The following is a 25,789-nucleotide window of genomic DNA, read 5'->3' as shown; positions in this document are numbered from 1 at the left end:
ATTCTTGCTTTTACGAAAAGAGGCAAAAAGCAAAAATAGCATCCAGTGTTTGTTTTGCAGAAAGTTGTTCAAGAGGCAGTGTGCACCCCCAAGCAGATAAAGTGGACCCGCAAAGCTCCTTCCCTGGGAGTGACATTCAGCATCAAGCCACCAGAGCTTTGGGCTGCCTCTGTGAGCTTCTGTGCTTTTTCTTATTTTGTGCATCCATTAGAATAAGATGTGTCCTAAGGTATCAGAAAAGCCTAAGAGGTTACTCTCTGGCTGTGGGAACACTCTAAAAAAATTTCCATATAAACCAGTGTTAACTGCTTCTTTAAATGTTTTACACCATTTTGGCTTACAAAAGTTTTCATAGGAACACTCTAGTTCTGAGTAGGAGAAACCTATAGTCATTAATGTTTACCTCAAGCACAGGGTTTTTTTCTTTTTATCCTCCCCCACAGTATTAAAACACCAGTTTCATTCTTTCTTTCTTTTTCTTTTAAAAAAAGATTTTTATTTATTTGACAGAGAGATCACAAGCAGGCAGAGGCAGGCAGAGACAGACGAGGAAGCAGGCTCCCTGCTGAGCAGAGAGACCGATGTGGGGCTAGATCCCAGGATACTGGGATCATGATCTGAGCTGAAGGCAGAGGCTTTATCCCACTGAGCCACCCAGGTGCCCCACCCAGTTTCTTTCTTTAAAGATTTTATTTATATGGAGAGGGGGAGGTAGAGGGAGAATCTCAAGAGGGAGAATCTCAAGCAGACACCATGCTGAATGTAGAGCCCCATGTGGAACTCAGGAACTCAATCTCATGACCGGAGTCAAAACCAAGAGCTGGATGCTTAACTGACTGAATCACCCAGGCATCCCCACCTTCCTTTTAAATCACAGTGAAAATAAATATTTTGAAAACCACATGATACAATTCAGCGTTACCAAACATTCGAACTTAAGAATAGTCAATCAACTTTAGAAAGTACATTATTACCATCAAATTATTTCCAAGGTAAATATGCTATGATTAAAATACCACTTGATAAATAAGATGGCTTTAGAAAAAATTAAAAGCCTTTTTTTTTTTTTTTGGAAGAATAAAGGTAACTGAAAATTACTGTAATTGCCCTATGGCAAGCTAATTTTATAGGCCTGAAAATAGTCTAGAACTATCTTATCAAAAAATCTTCAGTTTGTGGGCTGTCTGGCTGACTCAGTGGAGCATATGGCTCTTCACCTTAGGATTATTAGTTCGAGCAGCAACGCTGAGTATAGAGATTACTTAAAAACAAAATGAAAACATCTTAAAAAAAAATCTTCAGTTTATATTAAAACTACTGTTTTTCCCTATTCTGAAGGGATAGTGACACATAATGTAACTAAATAAAATATAAATTTCTTATAATCAAACATTTGTGAATAGCTTCTCAGGTCATTAGATATTCATCCCCTGTATTATTTTTGTGATTAAAATAACATTATGTCACTTTATGAGTATAATCTCTATTATTGGGCATTTAGATTTTTTCCCAGTATTTGTTTTTTTAACACTGAGGATTCTAGCAGCTAAATCTTCAAAATTATTTATTTCATCAGGAAAAAAAGTCCTGCAAGCAGAACGAACCATTAAGGTCCAAGACTTCTAACATATAAACCAAATTAGTCTCTAAAAATAAACCTATTCATAGGCTGTATCTGAGAATGTCTTATTGGATTTAAAAATATTCTAAGTAGGGACACCTGGGTGGCTTAGTCGGTTGGGCTTCTGACTCAGGTCATGATCCCAGGGTCCTAGGATTAAACCTTCTATGAGGGTCCCTGCTCAGCAGGGAGTCTGCTTCTCCCTCTCCCCTGGTCCTGCTCTCTCTTAAATAAATAAAATCTTAAAAAAATATATATATAAATGTGTATTACTTCCTCAGTTTAATGAAAAGGCCTAGAAACAAGACACCCCAGTAGTACTAAGTTTCTGGTTTCTAAATACCCTCTCTCACAGAGAGGAGTAATGGCTGATTCCAGGGCTAGGATTAAAGTACTAGATGAACTTTAAACATCTTGGGCTATATATATATAAAACACATCACAAATAAGGTTGCCAACCAGTAAATGTAGAAAGAATGAGCAAGTTAAGTAAAATCACCATTTTGCAACCATTACAGGAAAAACCGATTCAAACAATAATCACAAGGAATGGTTAAACCAGTAAGTAAAAGTCTGATGAGAAAAGAGTTAGAGTCTCAAAACATCTCTTCAAAAAAGGAAAAGTAACTTTACAAAGGAGAAACCTGCAGACATCAATTAAGTGATCTGGGATAATGTCGCCAATGAAGGACAAATGGACGTATGCCTCCTGGTATAATGCTGAGAAAGAGCAACATGTAAGTGGTATTCTGAGAGAAATGTACAATCTGTATGTAACATCAGGAACAGACAAAACCCAAGGAGACACATTCATACCAAAACTGATCTGTGCTTTTCAAAACCATCAAACTCGTAACAGTGAAACACTGAGGAACTGTTCCAGATTCAAGACACCACATGAATCATTCAATATAAGAAGCTGAATGGGATTCTCAACCAGAAAACATTGTTTTAAGGTTTATTATGGGGAAAATTAGTAATTATGTATAAGGTCTATAAATTAATTTATCAATGCTATATTCTTTTTTAAAAAAAATTTAATTATTTATTTGAGAGAGAGCATGAGAGGGGAGGTCAGAGGGAGAAGCAGACTGCCTACGGAGCTTGAAGCCCAATGTGGGACTCCATCTCAGGTCTCTGGGGATCATGACCTGAGCTAAAGGCAGTTGCTTAACCAAATGAGCCACCCAGGTGCCCAATGCTGTATTTTCTGATTTTGATTACTACTGTGGCAATTTGAAGAGAATGTCTTTGTTCCTATAAAGCAATAGGTATTTAGGGATAAAAAGATAGGGTATCTACAACTTGTTCTCCAAAGGTCAGAAAAAAATCTTACACAGAATGACAGAACAAGTATAGCAAAATATTAACAACTATTGAATCTGGGGAAGGGTAAATGAGATTGTACTGCTCTAAGTTTCAAATTACTTAATAAGAAATTAATTTTATTTTACCTATTTTTAAAAAGAGTTTATTTATTTTGACAGAGAAAAAGTGAGAGCACAAGCAGGGTAAGTGGCAGGCAAAGGGAGAGGCAGACTGCCCATGGAGCGGGGAGCCTGATGTGGAACTCGATTCCAGGACCCCAGGGATCATGACTCGAGCCAGAGGCAGACACACAACATCAGGTGTCCTGAAAATAAGTTTTTTTTTTTTAAATATTTTATTTATTTATTTGACAGGCAGAGAGGCAGGCAGATAGAGAGAGAGGTGGAAGCAGGCTCCTTGCTGAGCAGAGAGCCCGATGCGGGACTGGATCCCAGGACCCTGCGATCATGACCTGAGCGGAAGGCAGAGGCTTTAACCCACTCAGCCACCCAGGTGCCTCCCCCCCCCGAAAATAAGTTTTTAACGGGAAAAAAGGTACTCTTCAAAAATAAGAGACAAGTAGGGAACAGAAGAAAATAAAGCACCTATCAGTATAACCTTCAGGGAAATAAGTCTATTAAGTTGTTACACGTTTCTAAAACCCCAATTAGCTCATAGTCAAGTGGCAAATAAGAGAGTCAGTATAATGTAGAAGGTGCCAGTACAGCAGAAGAAGTGCAACTTTTGAAAACCAAAACCAAAACCAACCTAACGAAAACCCCTTAGCCTGGCAGCTGTACAGCAAGGGGCCCTTTTAACTTCTTAGGAAAATGAAAAAAGTGAGCACCTGCATGCAGAGCTCATCTTGAGAAGTGCACTCCCAGCCTTTTAGGACTCTTGGCGGGTGTTTGTTCTGGGCCCACTTTAATGGCAGCCCATCTGTCTCAGAGCTCCACTTCTCCCTGTGTTATCCCAGCACTAACAAGTCAGCATTTTCTATTGGTCTCATGCCTTTTCATTATCTGCTAAGGCAGCCTTCAGTCACAATCAACTACCTGGTGGGCTGTTCAAGCTCTTTCTTTCTTTCCTTTCCTTTTTTTTTTTTTTAAAGATTTTATTTATTTATTTTACAGAGAGAGATCACAAGTAGACAGAGAGGCAGGCGGGGGGGGGGGGGAGCAGGCTCCCTGCTGAGCAGAGAGCCCGGATGTGGGGCTCGATCCCAGGACCCTGAGATCATGACCTGAGCCGAAGGCAGTGGCTTAACCCACTGAGCCACCCAGGCACCCCAAGCAAAATTATTTTTATTAGTGCTGTTTAAACTCTATGTGAAAGGGCTGCCTAGACTAGGGTATTACAGCCCAAGCAGGGTAAGGAGGACATCCCTGTGGGAGGAGGGGAGAAAAAATTTCAAGAAAGGCCCAAGACGTAAGAACCTGAGAACAGGGACTCTGCTATGGAAAAGGTGAAGAAGGAAGTCCTACAACAGTAGCTGTACAGCAGGCAAAGAACAAACAGATGAGAGGAGGAAGAAGAAAAGCTCCAGAAAACAGTGAAATCTGACAGATTATATAATACAAATAATAATGGGAAACTATTTTGAGAAGTTATTAGAAGATGCATGGGATGAATCTGTTAGGTGTACAGAAAACTAAGGGAATGAAAAGGAGACATTATTATATGCAGTAAAAAAAAAATGTTGTCAGTAATCCAGGCAAATTACTTTTCACACACTCTTGAAATGTAAATTTACATTTTAGTGTCAATTTTAGATAAGAATTCAAGCAAAAATGGGGAGAATTTGAGACTAAGACTTAAGTTTTCATCCCATGATAGAAACTCAGTAGGTATCTAAAAATACACAAAGACACAATCGGACAAGGTTTATTTACAGATATAATGGTATAGACACATATGAGAAAAAAGCTGAACGTTGAAGTAGTTGTTTCTAAGGAATAAAAGAAAAACAGTGCCACAGATAACACATGGCCCATAATACGGTGCAGAGAGAGGTCAGACAGTAAATATTTAAGGCTTTGCGGGCCATAGGGTGTCGGCCACAACCACTGAGCTCTGCTATTTTAAAACAAAACCAGCCACAGTTAGTATGTAAATGAATGAGCATGACTGCACACTAATAAGTTTAGGACACTAAAATAAAAATTTCAGGGGTGCCTGGGTGGCTCAGCGGGTTAAAGCCTCTGCCTTCGGCTCAGGTCATGATCCCAGGGTTCTGGGATTGAGCCCCACATCGGGCTCTCTGCTCAGCAGGGAGCCTGCTTCCCTTCCTCTCTCTCTGCCTCCTTCTCTGCCTATTTGTGATCTGTCAAATAAATAAATAAAACCTTAAAAAAATATTCATATAATTTTCACGAAGCACAAAATATTCTCTTGATTCACCCCCTCTCCCCATTTAAGAATGTAAAAGCCAGGGACGTCTGGGTGGCTCAGTTGGTTAAGCAGCTGCCTTCGGCTCAGGTCATGATCCCAGCGTCCTGGGATAGAGTCCCACATCAGGCTCCTTGCTCCGCAGGGAGCCTGCTTCTCCCTCTGACTCTGCCTGACACTCTGTCTGCCTGTGCTCGCTCTTGCTCTCTCTCTCTGACAAATAAATAAAATCTTAAAAAAAAAAAAAAAAAAAAAAAAAAAAAAAAAAATGTAAAAGCCATCCTTGGCTCCTAGGCTATACAAAATCAGGCAGTGGGCTGAATTTGGCCGGTGAGCTGTAGTTTGCCAACTCCTGATGTGGTCTACATAACAAAGCATATTCCATCTAGACAGAGAATTTGTTAATATACCCTGTTATGGTCCAGCATGTATTTAATGAACATTACAGATATAAAAAACTTACCTGGTGGCATAAGCTTCATAAGTACTCTTGCTCCATCTCTAAGAGGAGGCATATTTAGGCTGCTGCCTAAGTCTGCAACTTGCCAAAGGAAAGAAATGTATCTGGGATGCAGTGACATTATCTACAATACAAAATATACAACATACTTAACTATAAAATTATATGCCCCCCCCCGCCAAAACAGCTAAATAAGTAATTTTGACACTTCTGCTTCTGTCATTGCCACTCTCTCTAAAATGGCCTCCCTTACCCAATCCTCCCACCTGTAGAAAGCCTTCATGATACAAGACCGAATATATTACCCAAGCTATCTCCAGTAATTTCTGTGAGGCAGCTTTTATTATTTTGTTTAATTATTTCTCTCATACATGTAAGTTAGACTCCATATATGCCAAAAGCTGTCATGCCTGCTAATAGTTAAATTCCCAATCCAACTGTTCTAAGGGAGCCTATTCTTCTGACACTGGAGTAGCTGGTTATTATCATAGCCATTAAAATTCTTTTGGGGAGGGGTGGAAAGAGAGGGTAAGGAGGGGAGGAATCACTGTTTCTTTAGGCACAAAATATGTTAAGGACAACTTGAAAAAGACTGCACATCCTACAAAAACAGTTGTGAAGAAAGGATTCACTTCTGTGGTATGAATCAAGATACAGTGCTATTTTTCCAAGTTTATATAGTAAAGAGTTTTAATTCAGCTGCATAACAGATTCATTTTATATAAACCTAACCATACTGTATCTAGAGGGAAATGTTTTAAATTTCAACCAAAATACGATCACCTTTCAGATCTATTCTGAAGTTGATGGTTAACTATATAGTTATATGATATTTTGCCATATTAAGTGTAAACTTCTCAAGGAAAAACAACAAAAAAAATGTTATATAAATAGCCGGCCCTTCAACAACATGAGTTTGAACTTCACAGATTCATTTACCACATTTTTCCCACAAATACAAGAGGGTACTATAAATGTATTTTCTCTTCCTTAGGGTTTTAACATTTTCTTTTCTGTAGCTTTATTATAAAAATACAGTATATTATATGTACTATATAATACAATCAAAATATGAGTATACATATAACATACAAAATATGTGTTCATCAACTGGCTGTGTTATTAGTAAGGCTTCTGGTCAACATTAAGCTATAAGTATTTAAGTTCTGGGGGAGTTAAAATATATACATGAATTTTCTACTTCAACTGGGGGCTGGGTGGGAGGAATGAGGGGCAGGTGGTCAATATGAGGTCAAACTCGATTTCTTTATTCTTTGTTCTCAAACTGTATTTCTTTAGTCTCTTAATGCCTTGCATATAGTAGCTCAAACCATCTACTCACCACCCCAGGTAAACAGCTTTCCACTTCTGGATTGGGACCATCACTGTAATGATTACCATGGTTTCCAGGAGACCCAGTTGAGGAATCAGAAGAACTATCGGGGCTTGAAGGCATATTGGAACTTATTTGTGTAAGTTTGGCTGTAATTAGCTGAAAATAATATACTAAGTTAGTATCAAAGACAAGAAAAAAATATTCGAAACAGAAGTTAGTAACCTACCAAAAAACAAACTAGAGGCAATACTTCCAGAAATACCAATTGTAGGTGCTGCCTAACAACCAAATAGTTGTTTTCACAAAAGTTCTACTGTATTTTAAGTACTATTAATGCCAGTCTTACTGTTACAATCCAAATACCTAATAAAGAGCCTCACAAATAACAAATGCTCAATTAACATTTACTGAATAAAATGTTAACTAGTGAAATGAAAAATAATCTCAGGTTTGAATTTTATTCCTCAAACAAACAAACAAACTGGGATGCCTGGGTGGCTTAGTTGGTTAAGCAGCTGCCTCAGCTCAGGTCATGATCCTGGGATCGAGTCCCACATCGGGCTCCTTGCTCAGCAGGGAGCCTGCCTCTCCCTCTGCCTCTGCCTGCCACTCTGTCTGCCTATGCTCACGCTCTAACAAATAAATAAAATCTTAAAAAAAAAAAAAACCAAAAAAACCAAAAAACCCCAAACAAACAAACACAAACAAAAAACAAAAACCCAACATTTTATTCATTTATTTGACAGAGATAGAGAGCAAAGCAGGTGAGCATCAGTGAGAGGGAGAAGAAGCAGACTTCCCAGCAGGCTTCTCGTGAAGCAGGGAGTTGACAGAGGGCTTGAACTCGGGACCCTGAGATCATGACCTGAGCCAAAGGCAGATAGCTTAGCACACAACGCCACCCAGGTGCCGCAGGTTTAACCTTGGAAAGTTTAGTAATTACAGATACTTACTGATTTATCTTTCAAGTTTAATTGTCCAATCAATTTTCTGTCGTCTGCAGGATCAATCAGTTCACCGCCCACAAAGAGCTCAATTTTTGTATGAGCTACATTGGCTTTAATACGATTGAGAATATATCGTCTTACTGAACCAATCGTATCATTTGTATGAGACCATACGTCCAAGTCATCAACTTGTCTGCCCTGGTTTGGAAATCGAACTATAAAAGAGAGGTGTTTACCACGGAAAGCTCTGGGGGAAAAAGAAAGAAAAAGGAAAAAACATTTTAGTCAGAAGAATTTCTTATCTTCTATGAACTTAATATTGAGTATTTTCTTATTTAACAAGAGAAAAGTGAACTAATAAGGATACTTGTTATTTTTAGGATCTTGAAAATACAACAATCATTTTCCACTGTTATTCTTGTACCTATACATGAGGAAAGTGAGACTTATTTTAGATCATGACCTGAGCCAAAGACAGCAGCTTAACCGAATGAGCCACCCAGGTGTCCCACTATGACTATTTTTAAATATGAAAAATAAACTAGCTTGAGAATATTAACAAAAATCCAAATATGTAATTTTTTTCTGAAAAATTATTAATATCAAAGTTCACATCCAAATAATATTTATATTGATAGTATATTTTTAAAAAATTATTTATTTGAGATGAGAGTGAGTAAGCGAGCAAGAGAGAGCAAGAGGGAGGGGGTGGGGAGAGGGCCAAAAGGAGAAGCAGACGCCCAGTTGAGCAGGGAGCTCAAAATGGGGCTTTATCTCAGGACCCGGAGATCACGACCTGAGCCACAGGCAGATGCTTAAGTGACTGAGCCATCCAGGCGCCCCTGATAACATCTTCTCACAGGGAAGATATAACGAATAAAAATATATTCAAGAAGCAAGTTTAGGGGCACCCGGGTGGTTCAGTCATTAAGCGTCTGCCTTCAGCTCAGGTCATGATCCCGGGGTCCTGGGATGGAGCCCCACATTGGGCTCCCTGCCCTACGGGAAGCCTGCTTCTCCCTCTCCCACTTGTGTTCCCTCTCTCACTATGTCTCTCTCTGTCAAATAAATAAATAAAATATTAAAAAAAAAAAAGCAACTTTATATAATTTCATGGTTAGCAATGAGAACTCTTTTAAAATACTGATTGCATTCATTCTACAAACATATCTAAATTATACTCTTTGAATTACTCAATGGTAAGACCTTAAAAGAAATGTTAGTAGACAATTTTGAAGTATTTCCTGCTGTATCAGCTACCTGTCAAAAGCACTTTAAGAGTTTTTACAATTATTCTCCAATCTTACTATGCAATTAACTGTATAAATGAATGGCATCAAAATACTTCAACTCCGTATTACCCTTAGCAACACTTAACAGGTATTGAAGTCATGGCAAGAGCAACAACAAAAAATACAAAGAGGAAACTAGAGTTAATGACCTATCAAAACAACAACAAACAAACAAAAACTAGATCCTGGGAAAAAAGGTCTAGGAAAATACCAAATAGTTAATTAGAAGATCAGTTATTCACAAACCTTGACATGGGTAGAATTGTTCTTTCCTCGTGATAATCACTGTCACATTCATTTATGTACTCTCTTAACACAGTTAATACACGAACCATTCGAACAGCCTCCTGCCTTGCACAATTAATACTGTCTTTGTCACCATCCAAAACACAGAGTGTGTCATAAGAGGCTTTCAAACGATCAAAGCAAGACTGAATGAAGTCTTCATGGATTACCACCTACAAATAATGGGCCAAATAAAGACAGTCAAAAGATGCTTTAAAATGTAAAAACAACAACAACAAAAATACATATAAAAACATTAATTCAATTAAAGATGGCAACAACTAATTATTTAAAGACAGCCAAGTTATTTAACCAAAGTCTATACTGATAGTAAAACATACTATGTTTTGTCAAAGGAAGCTAGAGTAATGTATGTTAAGAAGTTATGAACTAGATATTTAAAAAATGGACTTTGGAGTAGGTGGCAGAACCAAGAGAAGAAATTCACTTAAAATTCATACCAAAATTATACTCAAAATAATCACCTCACGTAATTATCAAGACAAGATTAATTTGGACAGCATTTTGTATAATGGGGAGACTAAATATTTTCGACAGATATATTTTTTAAAGATTTTATTTATTTGATAGGCAGAGAGGCAGGCAGAGAGAGAGAGAAGGAAGCAGGAAGAGAGAGAAGGAAGCCCAACTTGGGGCTCGATCCCAGGACCCTGGGATCATGACCTGAGACGAAGGCAGAGGCTTGAACCCACTGAGCCACCCAGACGCCCCGATAGATATATTTTTAAAAGTCACAACCCTGAAGTCAAGATCTAACCTGAAATCAAGAGTCAGATGCTCAACTGCCTGAGCCACCCAGGCATTCCCCTTTTAGGTGTATTTTTAATAGGAGTTGAAACAGAACAATTTAGTTAATTCAGAACTGAAGAAAAAATTCTTATCAGTGAAGAGTTCTTTAATCAGAATTCTAATTTGTGGAAGTTTTAGTGAATGTCAATCCTCACCTGATTGACTTGTAGCCTCGGACCAAGGTTTGTATATATTTCTTTAAGAAGATCTATAGCTCTGCTGGCAATATCGTCATTACTTTGAATCACAACCTAGGTTCAAAAGATTCAAATATAAACAACGTTCATGAAATATTTTAGCTGGACACTTCAACTCAACCCACACCCTTGGTTATTTTCAATGCATTACTTGGTAATAATTTGAGGCTATATTTGACATTCAAGTAAATCAAGTAAAATTAAGTAAAAAAAAAAGAACAAAACAAACCAGACCATAGAAAATAGTAAAATATAGAACTCAAGTCTTTGAATAAAGCAATTTAAAAATGGAAGGCACATACTACTAAGAACAAAATATGCTTTGACCAGTATTAACCCTGCAAATCGACACCTTGAAACCAAGTTGTAAGACACTGAAGGAGGAATTCAAATTACTTAAAAAGAAACAAAATATGCATGAAATACACTTTAGGACAAAGAGCTACACTACACGCCCCTCCAGTTCTATAGATCTTTATCACTCATCTAATTATACTGGTAGTGTTCAAACTATGTGCAGAACTCTAGGGGGTTGAGGAAATGTTTTAAGGCTGAATCCTCTGTAGGCCTAGGAAGAGGGAAGGCTGTGAAGCACAGGGGTAATGAGCAGAAAAAACAAAAACCCAAAGAAAAAAAACAACAGGCTCTCTCTCCTCCAACTACTTTTACATTCTGGAGTACTTAATGAAAAAGTCTGAATAACTGAATGACACAGTAAATGGTCCATGGTCAGCAGAAAAATATATTCAAAAAATATGAACTGCTGTGAACAGGCCAGACTTTTGAAGACAGAAATAATACATTGATACTATATTGCCACAACATGGACAGGCCCGGAGGGGACTATGCTAAGCGAAATAAATTTAGGGAAAGACAAATACTATATGATTTCATTTATTTTTATGTGGTTATCTAAAAACCAAACAAATTAAAAAACTGATCTCATAGGTACAGAGAACAGACTGGTGGTTACCAGAGACAGGGATGGACAAAATGGGTGAGGGTGATTAAAAGACACAAACTTCTGTTTATAAAATAAGTACCAAGGATGTAAAGTACACCATCGTGACTATAGTTAATAAAACTATACTACATTCTTAGAAGCTGCCATTGGTTAATCTTCAAAGTTTTCATCACAAGAAAAAAGAAATTTGTAATGGCCTGTGGTGATGGATGGGGTGATCATTTCACACAGATACAAATAACAATCAGTATGTTTTGCACGTGAAACTAATATAATGTGTCAATTTTATCTCAATTAAAAAAACATATATATTGAGACTAAAAAGGTGAAAAAATAAACATCGTATTTCGCTCCCTCAGGTGTTTAAAAACATCCCAAGTTGAAACACTGCCAATGAAATATATATTTGTAGTTCATTCTAAATAGTCTTCTCCTCTGTTCTGTTTTAGCACTGCATGTGTAACAACATTAATACCGAAGGAGAATGGATCTACACTAAATGAATGAAGAGAAGAACAGTAACTTCCATGGAGAGGCATGAAAAATGTGTACGGTCAGTGTATTTCTAAACACACCCAGAAGGACATATTCTAAGCAAAGACAAAAGGATCATCAGTGACAGAGGGGGAAGGGAAGGGAGAGAAGAAAAACAAACTCAATGACGAATGACCCAATAAAAGATGAACTATCACTACCTTCTGGGACAAGCATCAGAGCAGCATACACACATAATTTAGATGCAAAATTGTCCCCCCTTTCGCTATTTGAAAAATTTCATCAGAAAGAATGTTTATCAAGTTCCTACTTTTCACTTACCCTCCAAAGATAGTCTAATCCTATTAACTCCAAATCATCCATCATATATGCTCTCCTTTTGGCTACTAGTTTTCCTTCTCGACAATTCACAGCTTTGAAGAATCGCTCAAAACATTTCATTCCATTCTCAGTTAATAGGGATGGATCAAGCTGAAGCACATTACTTTCAAAGAAGTCTTTATTTATATCAGGATCCAAGTCTGGTTCATCCCCCATCAACTTGGAATACCACTTAAAGCAGGCTTCACGATCACAAAGGTAAACTGCATTCTCTGCTAAGCATTTCCATATTTGTTTTGCCTGAGGAGCACATAGCCATAGTTGGCCATCCTTCAATAAAAATCTTGGAAAAACATAAAAAATGAGCAATTAGATCTACCTAATTTTTATGGTGAAAGGTAATCTATCAATATATGTAATAATAATCCATCTATCACAATTGTATTTAACTACAGTTAAAAAGATGTCAGTGCTTATTAATATCTTACCAAACTTAATTTTTATGTTGTAGTAAAAACTAAAAGTAGTAATAAAAATTAAAAAATCAACTAGGTACTAATTTATTCATTTAACAAAGCATATATTGGACGCCTACAATGTGACAGGAACTGGGCCTAAACTGAATAAAAGATTTGTTTACTGAACTTTAAACAGTTTGATCTTTGAAACCAGCTACTGTAAAACTAATGTTTAATGGGTTGAGTTTTACCATTCTGCTTCTAAGGCATCACTGGAAAATGAGGTAGTTTCCAAGTTACTTTCACACATAAACATTTCATTAACTAATTTAAGTCAAAATTCTTTAAGTTTAATGCTTTCTGATGGTCAAATACGCATCACTCAGTACCTGGACACATTAAACAGAATAATTTCTGTATGACTTAAACTTTTTCTGTTCATATGTAGCAGGATGCTTATCAATTATTCAGTGATGCTCTTTTTAGTTTTGTGAATATTGGTTATTAAGACAATGAAGGCGAATTTCATTATAGCTATCTCTTCTGTTAACTCTATTTCTTTCAGCATTCCTCCACCTACCTATCTGCGAATGACAGGAAAAGAGAACACCTCACTTTATTCAAAATTAGCACAGAATTTCTAGCTAACATAATGATGGCTCCACACCCAGTTATGGAGTAAGGTGCATGTATTTCATGTCAATGGGTTCCCTCATTACTTCCAAGCATTGTGGGATCTCAATCCTAGGGTTTTTGATATTTTAAGAGAACTGTGGAGCTATGAGAGGCTTTCTAGCACCTAGTCCCATCTAACCCTGCTACCTCTCATTTACAGATACAATATGAAATTCCTCTGTGGTGACATACATTGTTTTTCGAAGTCTATTGTTGTTTTTTAATAAAACATTCTTCAAGCAAAAACTCCACTTGGAAGTCCAATGTATAAAATACAAGTGGGGCTGTCCCAGTTGTTGGGAGGAGGGGGAAAGAAAGAAGAAATGAGAAATCAAATCTCCACTGCTTGTTTAGAAATCTCAAAGGAAGTTCCTTAGAAGCCTTAAGGCTCCAAAATAGATTTGCAAAAATCACTGTCTACTATAAAAAGGACAGACCTTGAGTCAGATCTAGTGGTGTCCATATTGGCTGCGAAATTTCAAAGAAGCTGGTTTAAGCCATGCTGATCTCCACTTTTTTTTGAAGAGTTTATTTATTTATTTGACAGACAGAGTCACAAGTAGGCAGAGAGGCAGGCAGACAGTGAGAGGGAAGCAGGGTTCCCGCTGAGCAGAGAGCCCTGATGTGGGGCTCAATCCCAGGACCCTGAGATCATTACCTGAGACGAAGGCAGAGGCTTTAACCCCAAGCCACCCAGGCACTACCTCCAGTTGCTTTTTAATCAAATGGGGAGAATACCTGCCTTCTGCATGGCTATGAGGATTAAATATAAACCATTTAATACAGGACAAGTAAAGCAGTAAGTCAGGTGTTTTCCCCTTGAGTGTGTTGCTATAGGTCATGTAAACAGGTGTAACAGACCATGGAGTAAAATAGATCCTGCGACAAACTTAAAAGATAGTAGGAATCATAACCATTTTTCTGTTCTATATAACCTAAGGGATACAACACATACCAATCAGTAACAGTGGCTCACTATGACAGTGATTTTTTTTATCTAGACAGGCAAGTCCTTCTATTTGGGTGGATGAAAATCAAAACACACACAGAAAAATAATTTCATTTTCAACAAATGCCAAACTTCTTAAAATCTGGTGGTGGGAGTTTTTCTTAAAGTTAAAATCATGTAACTATTTACATAAATGTTTTCCAGTAGATAAACACATAGTTTAGTAATACAGAAGTCCATAATTAACATAGCTCAGGAGAAAAAAATCCCCCAATATGTCAAAATAATAAATGCAATAGATTTCCCAAAGCACTGACAATCTGAGCATTTCCCCTAGCACACTTACGAACTGAATAAGCATTTCTGCAGTATGTGGTTTTTAAATTTACATGAAACTGCTCGTCAAAAATTCTTAACAATTTCAAATCTGTAAGTGTATAAGCATTAAAGGCTAATTATCACTGAGGAAATTCAAATTTAGCCTTGGACTACATTTAGCTATGGCTCAAGGGGATAAACCTCTTTGCCTCATCATCAGCAGAACAATGTTATTGACACATTCGGACCACCTCTGTCAGCCACTGCAAGGATAAACAAGGCAGCAGTGGACAAAAACCATTCTTTAAGTGTTGAGCCAGCAGCCCCCTGTCTCCATTTCCTTATCGACTAGGATACCATTAAGGTGATTATGGCTCTCCAGCTGGCTGTATCAAAATATGGGAATTTATTCTTCAAAAATACACTTATTTTTAGCGAAAACAAATATGAAGAAAGAAGTCTATCCAAAAATCTTAAAATGTGCTCTCTTCAAATACTGCAAAGAAGAAAAAACTCAGCCAATAATTTAATAAAAAGTATTTAATCATAACCAGTTAGGGAAATGTCCTTTGAATTTTAGGTAATCATTTCCATGTGGGAATATAAGGTGGCAGGCAAAAAGTTCCCCTAACATGACCTAACTATACAGCACATTAACTAAGCACTCTTGATCTGTCATAAAGAGAACAACACTGATGATTTAAAACAAACCTAAGGAAGTTAAGCCGCTCTTGGACTTCTTGAACATGACTGTATCTACTTCCCAGCCTCACAGTTTGGGGGTCATAGTCTTCATGATCTGCAAATTAAGAAAAATCATGCATTATACACATGGATCTACAACACTGATGACTTTAACCAAAGGATATTAAGTCAGTCAAAAAGTCATTAATTCTTTATTATTTACTAATTATTTATTCACTAAGTTTGCTTAGTTTACTAATTATTTATTCTCTACCTCTTATTTTCCCTACAAAAAAACAATTTTTCTTCTACTTAACCAAAAGAAAGCGATCTATTAAATGTGCCACCAAGAACAATTCTTCAGGGACACCTGGATGGCTCAGTTGGTTGAGTGTCTGCCTTCTGCTTACAGTGATCCTAGGGTCCACAATGGGCTCCTTGTTCAATGGGGAGTCTGCTTCTCCCTCTACCTACCTGCCACTACCCCTGCTTGTGCTCTCCCTCCCTTTCTCTCTGTGTCAAATAAAAAAAATCTTTAAAAGAAACTATTAGTAAGAAATGAGATGAGAGTAAATTAAATTCAAGTGTCTATGGCTAAGGCTAACAAACTGGTTCCTCTCAGAATGCAAATGTTTAGAGTCTATTTTATAACCCATTATGGGGAAAAAGTTCACATCTGAAAAAGCATCTATCTTGAGACAGGATTCAAATACCCTAAAATTCACACATTTAAAATGTACAATTCAATGGTTTTTAGTATAGGCAAGGCCATGTAAACATTTTTGTCAACTTTTTTGGTCATCCTTATGTGTGAAATAGGATCTCAACGTAGTTTTGATTTCCATTAACTTAGTAACTAATGATATTGAGCGTCTTCTTGTGTGCCTTAGCCATTTGTTATCTCAAGAGAAATGTTTATACAGATCCTCTGTCCATTTCCTAACTGGGCTGTCTTTTGAGTTGAAAGAGTTCTTATATATTCTGGATTTAAGTCCTTTGTATCAGATATGATTTACAGTTATTTTGTCCTGTTCTTTTGTCATTTAACTTTCTTGGTTGTACCATTTGCAAGTAGTTAAGTCCAAGATCTTACTTTTCAACCTTCTTAGAATGTTATTTTCCCCTAAACCAAAACCACAAAAATTTATTTCTATTTTTTTCCTAGCAGTTTCATACTTTTAGGTCTATGATATGTTTTTTAAGCTTTGTGGATGTAAGACGCAGGGGATCAAACTATTCTTTTAGATGTACATACATATATTTTTCAGCAACACTTACCAAAAAGACTTCTTTCCACTGAACATTCTGGACACCCTTTTAAGAAATCAAGCATAAATTTAAGGGCGCCCGGGTGGCTCAGTGGGTTAAGCCTCTACCTGAGGCTCAGGTCATGATCTCAGGGTCCTGGGGCCCCACACTGGGCTCTCTACTCAGCAGGGAGCCTGTTTCCCCCTTCCCCTCTGTCTGCTTGTGATTTCTCTGTCAAATATATAAATAAAACCTTAAAAAATATTTAGGAGTGCCTGGGTGGCTCAGTCATTAAGCATTTGCCTTCAGCTCAGGTAATGATCCCAAGCATCCTGGGATGAAGTGCCATATCGAGCTCCCTTGCTTCTCCTTCTTTAGCTCCCCTGTGCTTGTTGTATTCCCTCCTGCTCTCTGTCTTAAATAAAATCTTTAAAAAAAAAAAAATCAAGCATAAATTTAACTATTTATTATTTCTAGATTATCAATTATAGTTCACTGATGCATACATCTATTCTTATGTCAGTACCACACTGTCTTGATTATGGTTATTTTGCATTAAGTTTTGAAATCAGGAAGTATTACAGGCCAGCCAATTTTGGTTTTTACCATCAAGACTGTTTTGGCTATTAGGGTCCTAGGGTCCCTTGCATTTCCATAATTTTTAGGATCAGCTTGTCAATTTCTGTAAAGAGAGAGAAGTTTGGATTTTTATAGGGATTGCATTGAATCTGTAGATCAACTTGCAAAGTACTATGACCTTAACAATATTAAGGGTTCCATTCAGTGGATATGGAATGTCTTTCCCTTTATTTAAATCTTTAACTTTTGGGACGCCTGGGTGGCTCAGTGGGTTAAGCAGCTGCCTTCGGCTCAGGTCATGATCCCAGCGTCCTGGGATCGAGTCCCACATCGGGCTCCTTGCTCCGCAAGGAGCCTGCTTCTCCCTCTGACTCTGCCTTCCACTCAGTCTGCCTGTGCTCGCTTTTGCTCGCACTCTCTCTCTGACAAATAAATAAATAAAATCTTTAAAAGAAAAAAACAAAAAAAAACTTTAAATCTTTAACTTCTTTCAACAATATTGTCCTGTAGTTTAAAATGTACATACAAGTTTTGGGGGTGCCCGGCTGGCTTAGTCAGTGGGGCCTGAGACTCCTGATCTCAGGGTTTTGTGTTTGAGGCTTGCACTGGGTGTAGAGAGTACTCAAAAAAATAAGATCTTTAAAAAAGCAAAAAGAAGTGTATGTTTGATACTCCTTTTGTTCAATTCATTCCTAATTATTTCGTTCTTTGTAAGTCTACTGTAAATAAAATTATAAAATTTTTAAGGCTGCACACTGCTGAGCATACAGAAATACAACTGACATTGTAATCTTAATTCCTGCATTCTAGATCAACTCATTTATTAGGTTTAATAGATTTTAGGGACTTCTATATACAGATGTTGTTTTCTGTGGTAATAGTTTTGCTTCTTTTCCAGTGAGGATTTATTTTTCTTGTCTAGTTGCTCAGGCTAGTACCTGCAACAGAAGATTAAATTAGAAGTGACTAGGATGGATATCCTGGTCTTATACCTGTTCCAAAGGGGAAAGCAGCCACTTTCACCAGTAAGTATGAGGCTATCAACTGTGAGATCTTTGAGATGCCCTTTATCAGGTTGATAAAATTACATTCTATTCCTAGTTTGTTGAATGATTTTAAAATGAAGGGTGTTATATTTTGTCAAATACCTTTCACCTACTGAGATCACATAGTTTTGTTCCTTTACTGGATTAATACGCTGCATCACAATGGACTTTTAGGTGTCAAATCAACTTTGTGTTCCAAAGATACATTCCAATTAGTAACAATACATAATCCTTTTTTCTAAGATTTTAAGAAATCTCCACACCCAATGTGGGGGGTTGAACTCACAACCCCAAGATCAAGAGTTGCATGCTCTTTTGAATGAGCCAGCCAGGTACCCCATAATACTTTTTATGTTGCCCAATTTGGTTTATTTTTGATGATTCTGAATCTATACTCATAAGGGATATTGGTCTACAGTTTTCTTCTGATGTCGTTGTATTATTTTACTATCAGGGTAGTTAACTAACAACTTCATAGAAGGAGTGTTCCTTAATTTTTTTTTAAAGAGTTTCTGAAAGACTGGTGATAATTCTTTAAATGTTCAGCAAAATTCACTAATGAAACCATTTGGTCCTGGAACAACTTTGTGGTAAGATTCCTGGTTACTAATTCAATCTTTTTACTTGACATAAGTCTATACAACTTTTTTATTGCTTCTTCAATTTCCGTAATTTGGTATTCTCATACTTTTTCGTAAGACCAGTAGTGATGCCCTCTCACTTCTGATTTTCATAATTGAGTCATTTTCTTAGCCTAGCTAAAGGTTTGTCAATTTTGCTGATCTTAAAAAGAAAAACATTTAGTTTGAAATTCTTTTTCCTCCCTTAACTTACTTGATTACACTTCCAACATTATTTCCTTCCTCCCTACTTTGCATTTAGTCTGCTCTTTTCTAGTTTCTGAAGGTTACTGATCTGCTTTCTTCTTCACAATAAACATCTGGAGGTATAAATTTCCCTCTGAGCACTGACTTAGCAACTCTCATAAGTTTTGGTATTTTGTTTTCACTCATCTCAGTTTACTCTCATTTCACAGCTGTCATTTCTTCTTTGACCCACTGGTTAGCCAGGAACATATACCTAACATATACTTGTGAAATCCCCAAATTTCCCTTTTCATTTATAATTTAATTCAATTATGGATAAAACCCCTACCTTATAGGATTTCAGTATTTTAGGTTAATGAGGTCTGCTGATGGCCTAGAATATGTTCTGTCCTGTAGAATATTCTATTTACACTTAAGAATGTACACTCTGCTGTTACTGGTTGGAGTATTCTAAAGAAACCTGTTAGGTATGCACTATGGGTTTATAGTGTTCAAAACTTCTATAGGGATACCTTGGAGATATCCCTATCTCCTTGGGGGAGATACCTTGGAGATATTCCAAGTTTGGGTCCAGGACCCTAAAACAAATCAAGTATTGCAATGAAGTGAGTCAAATGAAGCCTTTGGCTTTATAGTGCACATGAAACTTAGACTTACATTGTTATCATATCCTACTAAGCAAGAAATAGCATTATGTCTTAAAAAACAATGTAATACCTTAATTCAAAAATACTTTATTGTTAAAGAATGCTAATCAGGGCACCTGGGTGGCAGTTAAGCTTCAGCCTGCAGCTCAGGCCCTTGGACTGAATCCCTTATCAGGCTCCCCCCTCAGTGGGGAGTCTGCTTCTTCCTCTTTCCCCCTCTCCCCAGCTTGTGATCTCTCTCTCTCAAATAAGTAAGATCTTTCAAAAAAAAATGCCAATCATCTAAGCGTTGGTCAAGTCATAATCATCAATCATACATCACCTTAACAAGTACAAAGGAAGAATTTGAAATACTGTGAGAATTACCAAGATGTAACAGAGATGTGTAATGGAAAAATAGCACTGATAAAATTGCTTGATGCAGACTTATCACAAACTTTCAATTTGTAAAATATGCAATTATCTTCAGCGAGCAATAAAACAAGGTATGCCTGTAGTTCTTTTATTTCTCCCCTGGAGTTTTGAATTACTATCTCATGTCACTTACTGTCAGCCTAATTATGTTCTTCAGCATGTCTTGCATGGCAAATCTGCTTGCAATAAATTCTCAGTATTTATCCGGGAAGGTCTTTATTTTGCCTTCATTTTTTTTTTTTAAATGAATTTATTTATTTGACAGAGATCACAGGTAGGCAGAGGCAGCCAGAGAGGAAGGGAAGCAGGCTTCCTGCTGAGCAGAGAGCCTGCCACGGGGCTCAATCCCAGGACCCTGGGATCATGACCTGAGCCGAAGGCAGAGGCTTTAATCCACTGAGCCACCCAGGCGCCCTTGCCATCATTTTTTAAAAATAGTTTTGCTGAATATAAGATTCTTAGCTGTTAGGTCCCTCCACTGCCCAAGCACTTTGTGTACATTATCTTAATGCCTTCTGATCTCTGAAGTTCTAAAACACAATAGTTAATTTTACTCCTGATTCCTTGTGAAGTCTTTTTTTTTTTAAATATCCTTCAAAATTGTAAGAACAACTATGATGTGCCTGCATCTAGGTCTCTCTAACTTTAACTTACTTGGAGTTCTTTAAGCTTCTTGTATAGGTTAATGTCTCTCAATGAAATCTAGAAGTCTTCAGTGATTATGTCTTTTTCTGCTCCCTTCTCTCCCCACATATCCTTCCAGTACTCCTATTACATGTAAGTTGGTAATCTTAATGGTGTCCTCTATTTCCCTAAGATTCTCTTCATTTTTCTTCATCCTTTCTTCACTGTTCTTCAGGTTACATAATTTCTACTGATCAATCTTCACAGACTGATTCTTCCACCAGCTCAAATCTACTGTTCAGCCCCTGTGGCAAATTTTTCATTTTAGGTACTGCATTTTTCAACTTGAGAATTTCCATTTGATTCTCTTTTTTAGAAAAAAACTCTATCTTGTTATTGCCATTATCAACTTAAACTCACGACACTACCCTTTAGTTCTTCAGACAAAATTTCCAACAGGTCCTTAAGTGTAACTGTAAGTAACTGCTTTCAAGTTTTTAATCTACAAAGTCTACAATCTGTGCCCTTTCAGAGGAAGTTTCTGTGGTCTGTGTATGTATGGGTGAGACTTTTTATTTATTTATTTATTTATTTTTGGCTGAAATCTCGGTATTTAAATGTATTGTAGCAACCTGAATACTGCCACCACCCATTCACTCCCTGGGTTGGTGGTGTTTGTTAGGTTGTTTAGGGACTAGGCTGAACTAACTCAGTCAAGTCTATTTCACCCACAGTGTTTTTCTTCCTTGTTTTTACTCTTTCAGCCTTGCTACCTGTAGATTGTTACTGGTTCAGCATTAGCCCCTTACTGGTCAAAGGCTGTTATTAAGTCCCCTTGACTAGTTAGATTACCTGTTACCCACTGGGTAGGAGTGTGGCTTGGAGGCTACCATCATAGATCAAGTAGTTTTTGTCCCACATTCAGTCAAGGAGTAGTAGTACCAGAGATTTTTTTTTCTTCCTCATCACTCACAAGGGTAGTCTTGGCTATGAAACATAGTCTTTTTGACTACAAGGGATGTATTTTATTCCTTTTACTTTTAAATGGGATAAATTTTACTTTTAAGCCTGGCTTCTTAATAGTTGCCCTTGCATCATGTTGCTTGTAATTCATCCAGTGTTTGGTCAGAAACTGAATTTAAGTCCTTGAGCCAGTGAAGCTTACAACCTTTGTTGATGGATTGGTGTGTGGACTGAAGAATGTTTTCAACTTGTCCATGTCTTGCTCTGATTGCTTCTGAGTGGGAGCAATCTAATGCATATACAGAACATTTGTGACCCCTAGGGTTGACTATGTTCCCAGGAGGACTCATCTTGGCTCTCTTTATCTAGATACTCTGTTCAACTTTTGGTTGCTCTGCTGTTTTGTGGGTTAATATGAGTACAGAGAACTACAAGCTACCTCTTAATTGCTCTTCACCAAAATTTCCACTGCTTTTAATAATACTCTTAGGAGGGGCACCTGGGTGGCTCAGTGGGTTAAAGACTCTGCCTTTGGCTCAGGTCATGATCCCAGAGTCCTGGGATGGAGCCCCATATTGGGCTCTCTGCTCAGCAGGGAGCCTGCTTCCCTTCCCCCTCTCTCTCTGCCTGCCTCTCTGCTTGCTTGTGATCTCTGTCAAATAAATAAATAAAATCTTAAAAAAAAAAAATCCTTAGGAATAGTATGCTCTGGTCCAAATAAGGTCAATCCCTTCAAGCCTAACTGCTGGGCTCTTTGTCCTCACAGCCTGTCTCTCTCCCTCTGGGCAGAACTTCTATGCCACTGCACAGGACCTGGTAATAACATAGTAAGTAGCTTCTCCCAGCGTGATACCTCTGCCTCTATGAGTGGTACTAGTGTGTGGGAAACAGTAATAGCCCCCGATTTCCTCAGTTTGTTCCTCTAGGCACAGAATTTCCATCTTATGACATAGCTAGCTGCAAAGAAAGTAACTGGAGCTTCAGTATTCTCAGCCTACTATGCCTGAAGTAAAGCTTCAGCCCCATGAGCATACACTTCAGGATAACGGAGTCTCTGTTTTACCATGACTGCCTTAGAAGAGAACTTCTGCAAAACGTAACTGGGCAAGATAAGAAATGCCATATAGTGTAACCACAGCCCTAGACTGGCAATTGTGGGAAGGAAGGAAGTAAAAGTTGTGGCTCCACTGCTACAAATTCCTGCTGCTCTTTCTCAAGAGATTTTCTTGAATAATTGTTTCCCTATTTTCTGTATCCTGTAGAATAGTTCCCAAGTACTTTTAATGATTATTTAAAATTTCAGTGAAATGGTTAAGGAAAAGGTCCACTGAGGGGAACCTGGGTGGCCCAGTCAGACAAGTGTTCAACTCGACTTCGGTTCAGGTCATGATCTCAAGGTTCTGAGACTGAGCCGCATGTTGGGTTGCAGCACACCCAGAGGACAGTCTGCTTGAGATTCTTGCTCTCTCTCCCACCACCCCCTTGGACCCTTCTCTCTAAAACAAAGAATCTTAAAAAAAAAAAAAAAAAAAAAAGTCTTAGGGACGCCTGGGTGGCTCAGTTGGTTAAGCAGCTGCCTTCGGCTCAGGTCATGATCCCAGCGTCCTGGGATCGAGTCCCACATCGGGCTCCTTGCTCCGCAGGGAGCCTGCTTCTCCCTCTGCCTCTGCTTTCCACTCTGCCTTCCACTCTGTCTGCCTGTGCTCGCTCTCGCTCGCTCTCTCTCTCTCTCTGACAAATAAATAAATAAATCTTTAAAAAAAAAAATAATAATGGCAGAGGAAAAAAAAAAGTCTTAAAAAAAAAATAAGGTCAACTGAGCATCTTACTCCCACCATTCAAAAAATGAAACCCCTCATCCCATTTTTTTTTTCCCCAAATTATCATCACATGTTCTACATGTATTAGTTGGTACACTTCCCTTTCTTTCAGCATGGACTTAGGGGTCTGTATTTTATTCAATGGATTTAGTTATTTTTATTTATCTTGACCTAATTTTTGCCAGTGAGAGCCAACTCCTGTTTAGTTTTGACATGTCAACAAGATTCCTCACCCCCCCCCCTTTTTAAAAAAAGATCTGAGAGAGAGAATAAGCACACCATTGGCAGGGTGGGGATGGGGGTGGCAAAGATAGAGAATGGCAAGCAGATTCCCTGCTGAGAGCAGAGCCTGACTTGGAGCTTTATCTCATGACCCTTGAGATAATGATCTGAGTCAAAATCAGGAGTCTGATAGTCATCCGACTAAGCCATCTAGGAACCCCTTAACAAAATTCCTTAAGCCCTTTCTAACTTTCTAAAATAAGCTGCTGGAGTACCATCTTATGTACTTTCCTTACCCAAGCCTTAGAAAATAACCATTACTCTGGAGAACTGTAAGCTATTTATAAAATGAATGCTCCTTTTTTTTTTTTTTTTAAATCACAAAGAGCCCACACAAATTTAACTGTTTTTCATGACTGATATGTAGGAATGAGCCAAAGCTGAGAAAGTCTAGACCAGGATTTGACCCTAACACAGACAGCACTGCTGGTTAATGATGCTCAGGAAGAAATCTTATATGTGAAAAAATGTTCCTAAAAATGTCCAGTATTGGATCTAAGAGACTGGAAAGAGGTCACTGGAAGTGGTAGTCCTTAGAAAACAGAATGCAAACATATGATATATAATAAAAATGAGTCCTACAATTCTATTCAGAAACCAGGAAAAATGGTAAATAAAACTATCAATAAGCGTTCCAGTCAATAATACAATGACTACCCTACCAATAAGGCAAATGTGAGAGAAAATTAAAAGTGGTCTTCTACTTTGTTGTATGCACGAAGAAACTTTTCAAGGATCCCTGTATGCACTAGTATCTGAAAGCACCATTATTATGAACACATGAATAAATATTAGAGAGAATTTTAATAAATTCATTACTTTATCTAAGTAATATTAAAAGAGGAGGTAAATCAGCTGACCACACTACTGTAAAAACGTTTTATTCCAAAACTAAAGATGCTGGTGGAGATGAAATATGGGCAGGACATATATGTAATACTGACAGAATAGTTATCAGAAATTAAGAGTATCGGGAAATTATGGAAGCTTGATGTCAACCTGAAATGTCTCATACCTAATGAGATCTATGAACTACTTCTATTATACAGAGACAAAAGCTGTAATTCACTTTAGAATTTCAAGTTCAGAAACTGGTGGCTGATGTTACCACAGAAGTGACGTAATACTCTGGAAAGTTCATTATAACAGAAGGATTTTAATAGTTTTAAAAAGTACTCAAGCCCCTCTCTCCATATTTAAGGATCTAAGGAATAACTGTTTGGTATTAATCTGAAGAGTACTGTATGAAAGAAGGAAAAGTTAGCAAAGTTGGGAGAAAGAGAAGGTGTGTCAACGAATTCAGGGAATCGTCAGTAACAAAAATCCAAGAGCTTACTACTACTATATGCCAGGCACTGTCCCAGCATACTTTAACTTGACCTATTATGTTTGTAGTCATTTTCAGATCTAGACAATCTCACTTGTATGAAGAGCCGTACCTCTCACTTTCTGGAGCTACAGAAAATTTAAGGAGGGAAAACTAGGGCTACCTGGGTGGCTCAGATGTTAAGGAGGGAAACCTGAAGACTTCTTTAGACAATGAAATTGAGAGGAGGGAATGACTCATGGAGAATTGGACTAAAACAAAGCTTCTGACCCTAGTGAGGCTGAACTGCACATGCACCATCGACTCCTGAACACCCCAACAGCATAGTACTCAATTTCTGGCAATGAAAAGAACTGAAACATCACATACAAATAAAGTAAATAAAAATCAGCAATGCAGCGCATTATGATTTATATGGCCCCATTTTGGGGGGGAAGGCCTGCAATGGCATTTGTAAGGACTTTGTACCAGCAAGAGAGGAGACCATAACAAAGAATCTGCATT

General features: G+C 37.7%; 1 protein-coding gene across 3 annotated transcripts in view; it reads right to left on the bottom strand.

Moving 5' to 3' along the window:
* USP9X (ubiquitin specific peptidase 9 X-linked) overlaps nucleotides 1-25,789 on the bottom strand; it is a 162,876-nt gene that overhangs the window by 44,839 nt on the left and 92,248 nt on the right. For all 3 annotated transcript variants that reach the window (XM_013057508.2, XM_004754912.2, XM_004754913.2), the window contains exons 15-21: nucleotides 15,536-15,623; nucleotides 12,425-12,767; nucleotides 10,603-10,698; nucleotides 9,599-9,810; nucleotides 8,067-8,307; nucleotides 7,120-7,269; nucleotides 5,781-5,901 (exon numbers count right to left, since the gene is read on the bottom strand). In XM_013057508.2, the coding sequence (XP_012912962.1) occupies nucleotides 5,781-5,901; nucleotides 7,120-7,269; nucleotides 8,067-8,307; nucleotides 9,599-9,810; nucleotides 10,603-10,698; nucleotides 12,425-12,767; nucleotides 15,536-15,623 (1,251 nt within the window). The remainder of the gene's footprint in view (nucleotides 1-5,780; nucleotides 5,902-7,119; nucleotides 7,270-8,066; nucleotides 8,308-9,598; nucleotides 9,811-10,602; nucleotides 10,699-12,424; nucleotides 12,768-15,535; nucleotides 15,624-25,789) is intronic.

Source organism: Mustela putorius, unplaced genomic scaffold (assembly GCF_011764305.1).
Source record: "Mustela putorius furo isolate JIRA1106 unplaced genomic scaffold, ASM1176430v1.1 tig00003836_pilon_pilon_pilon, whole genome shotgun sequence".
NCBI lineage: Eukaryota > Metazoa > Chordata > Mammalia > Carnivora > Mustelidae > Mustela > Mustela putorius.
This window is presented reverse-complemented; position numbering and strand designations above follow the sequence as displayed.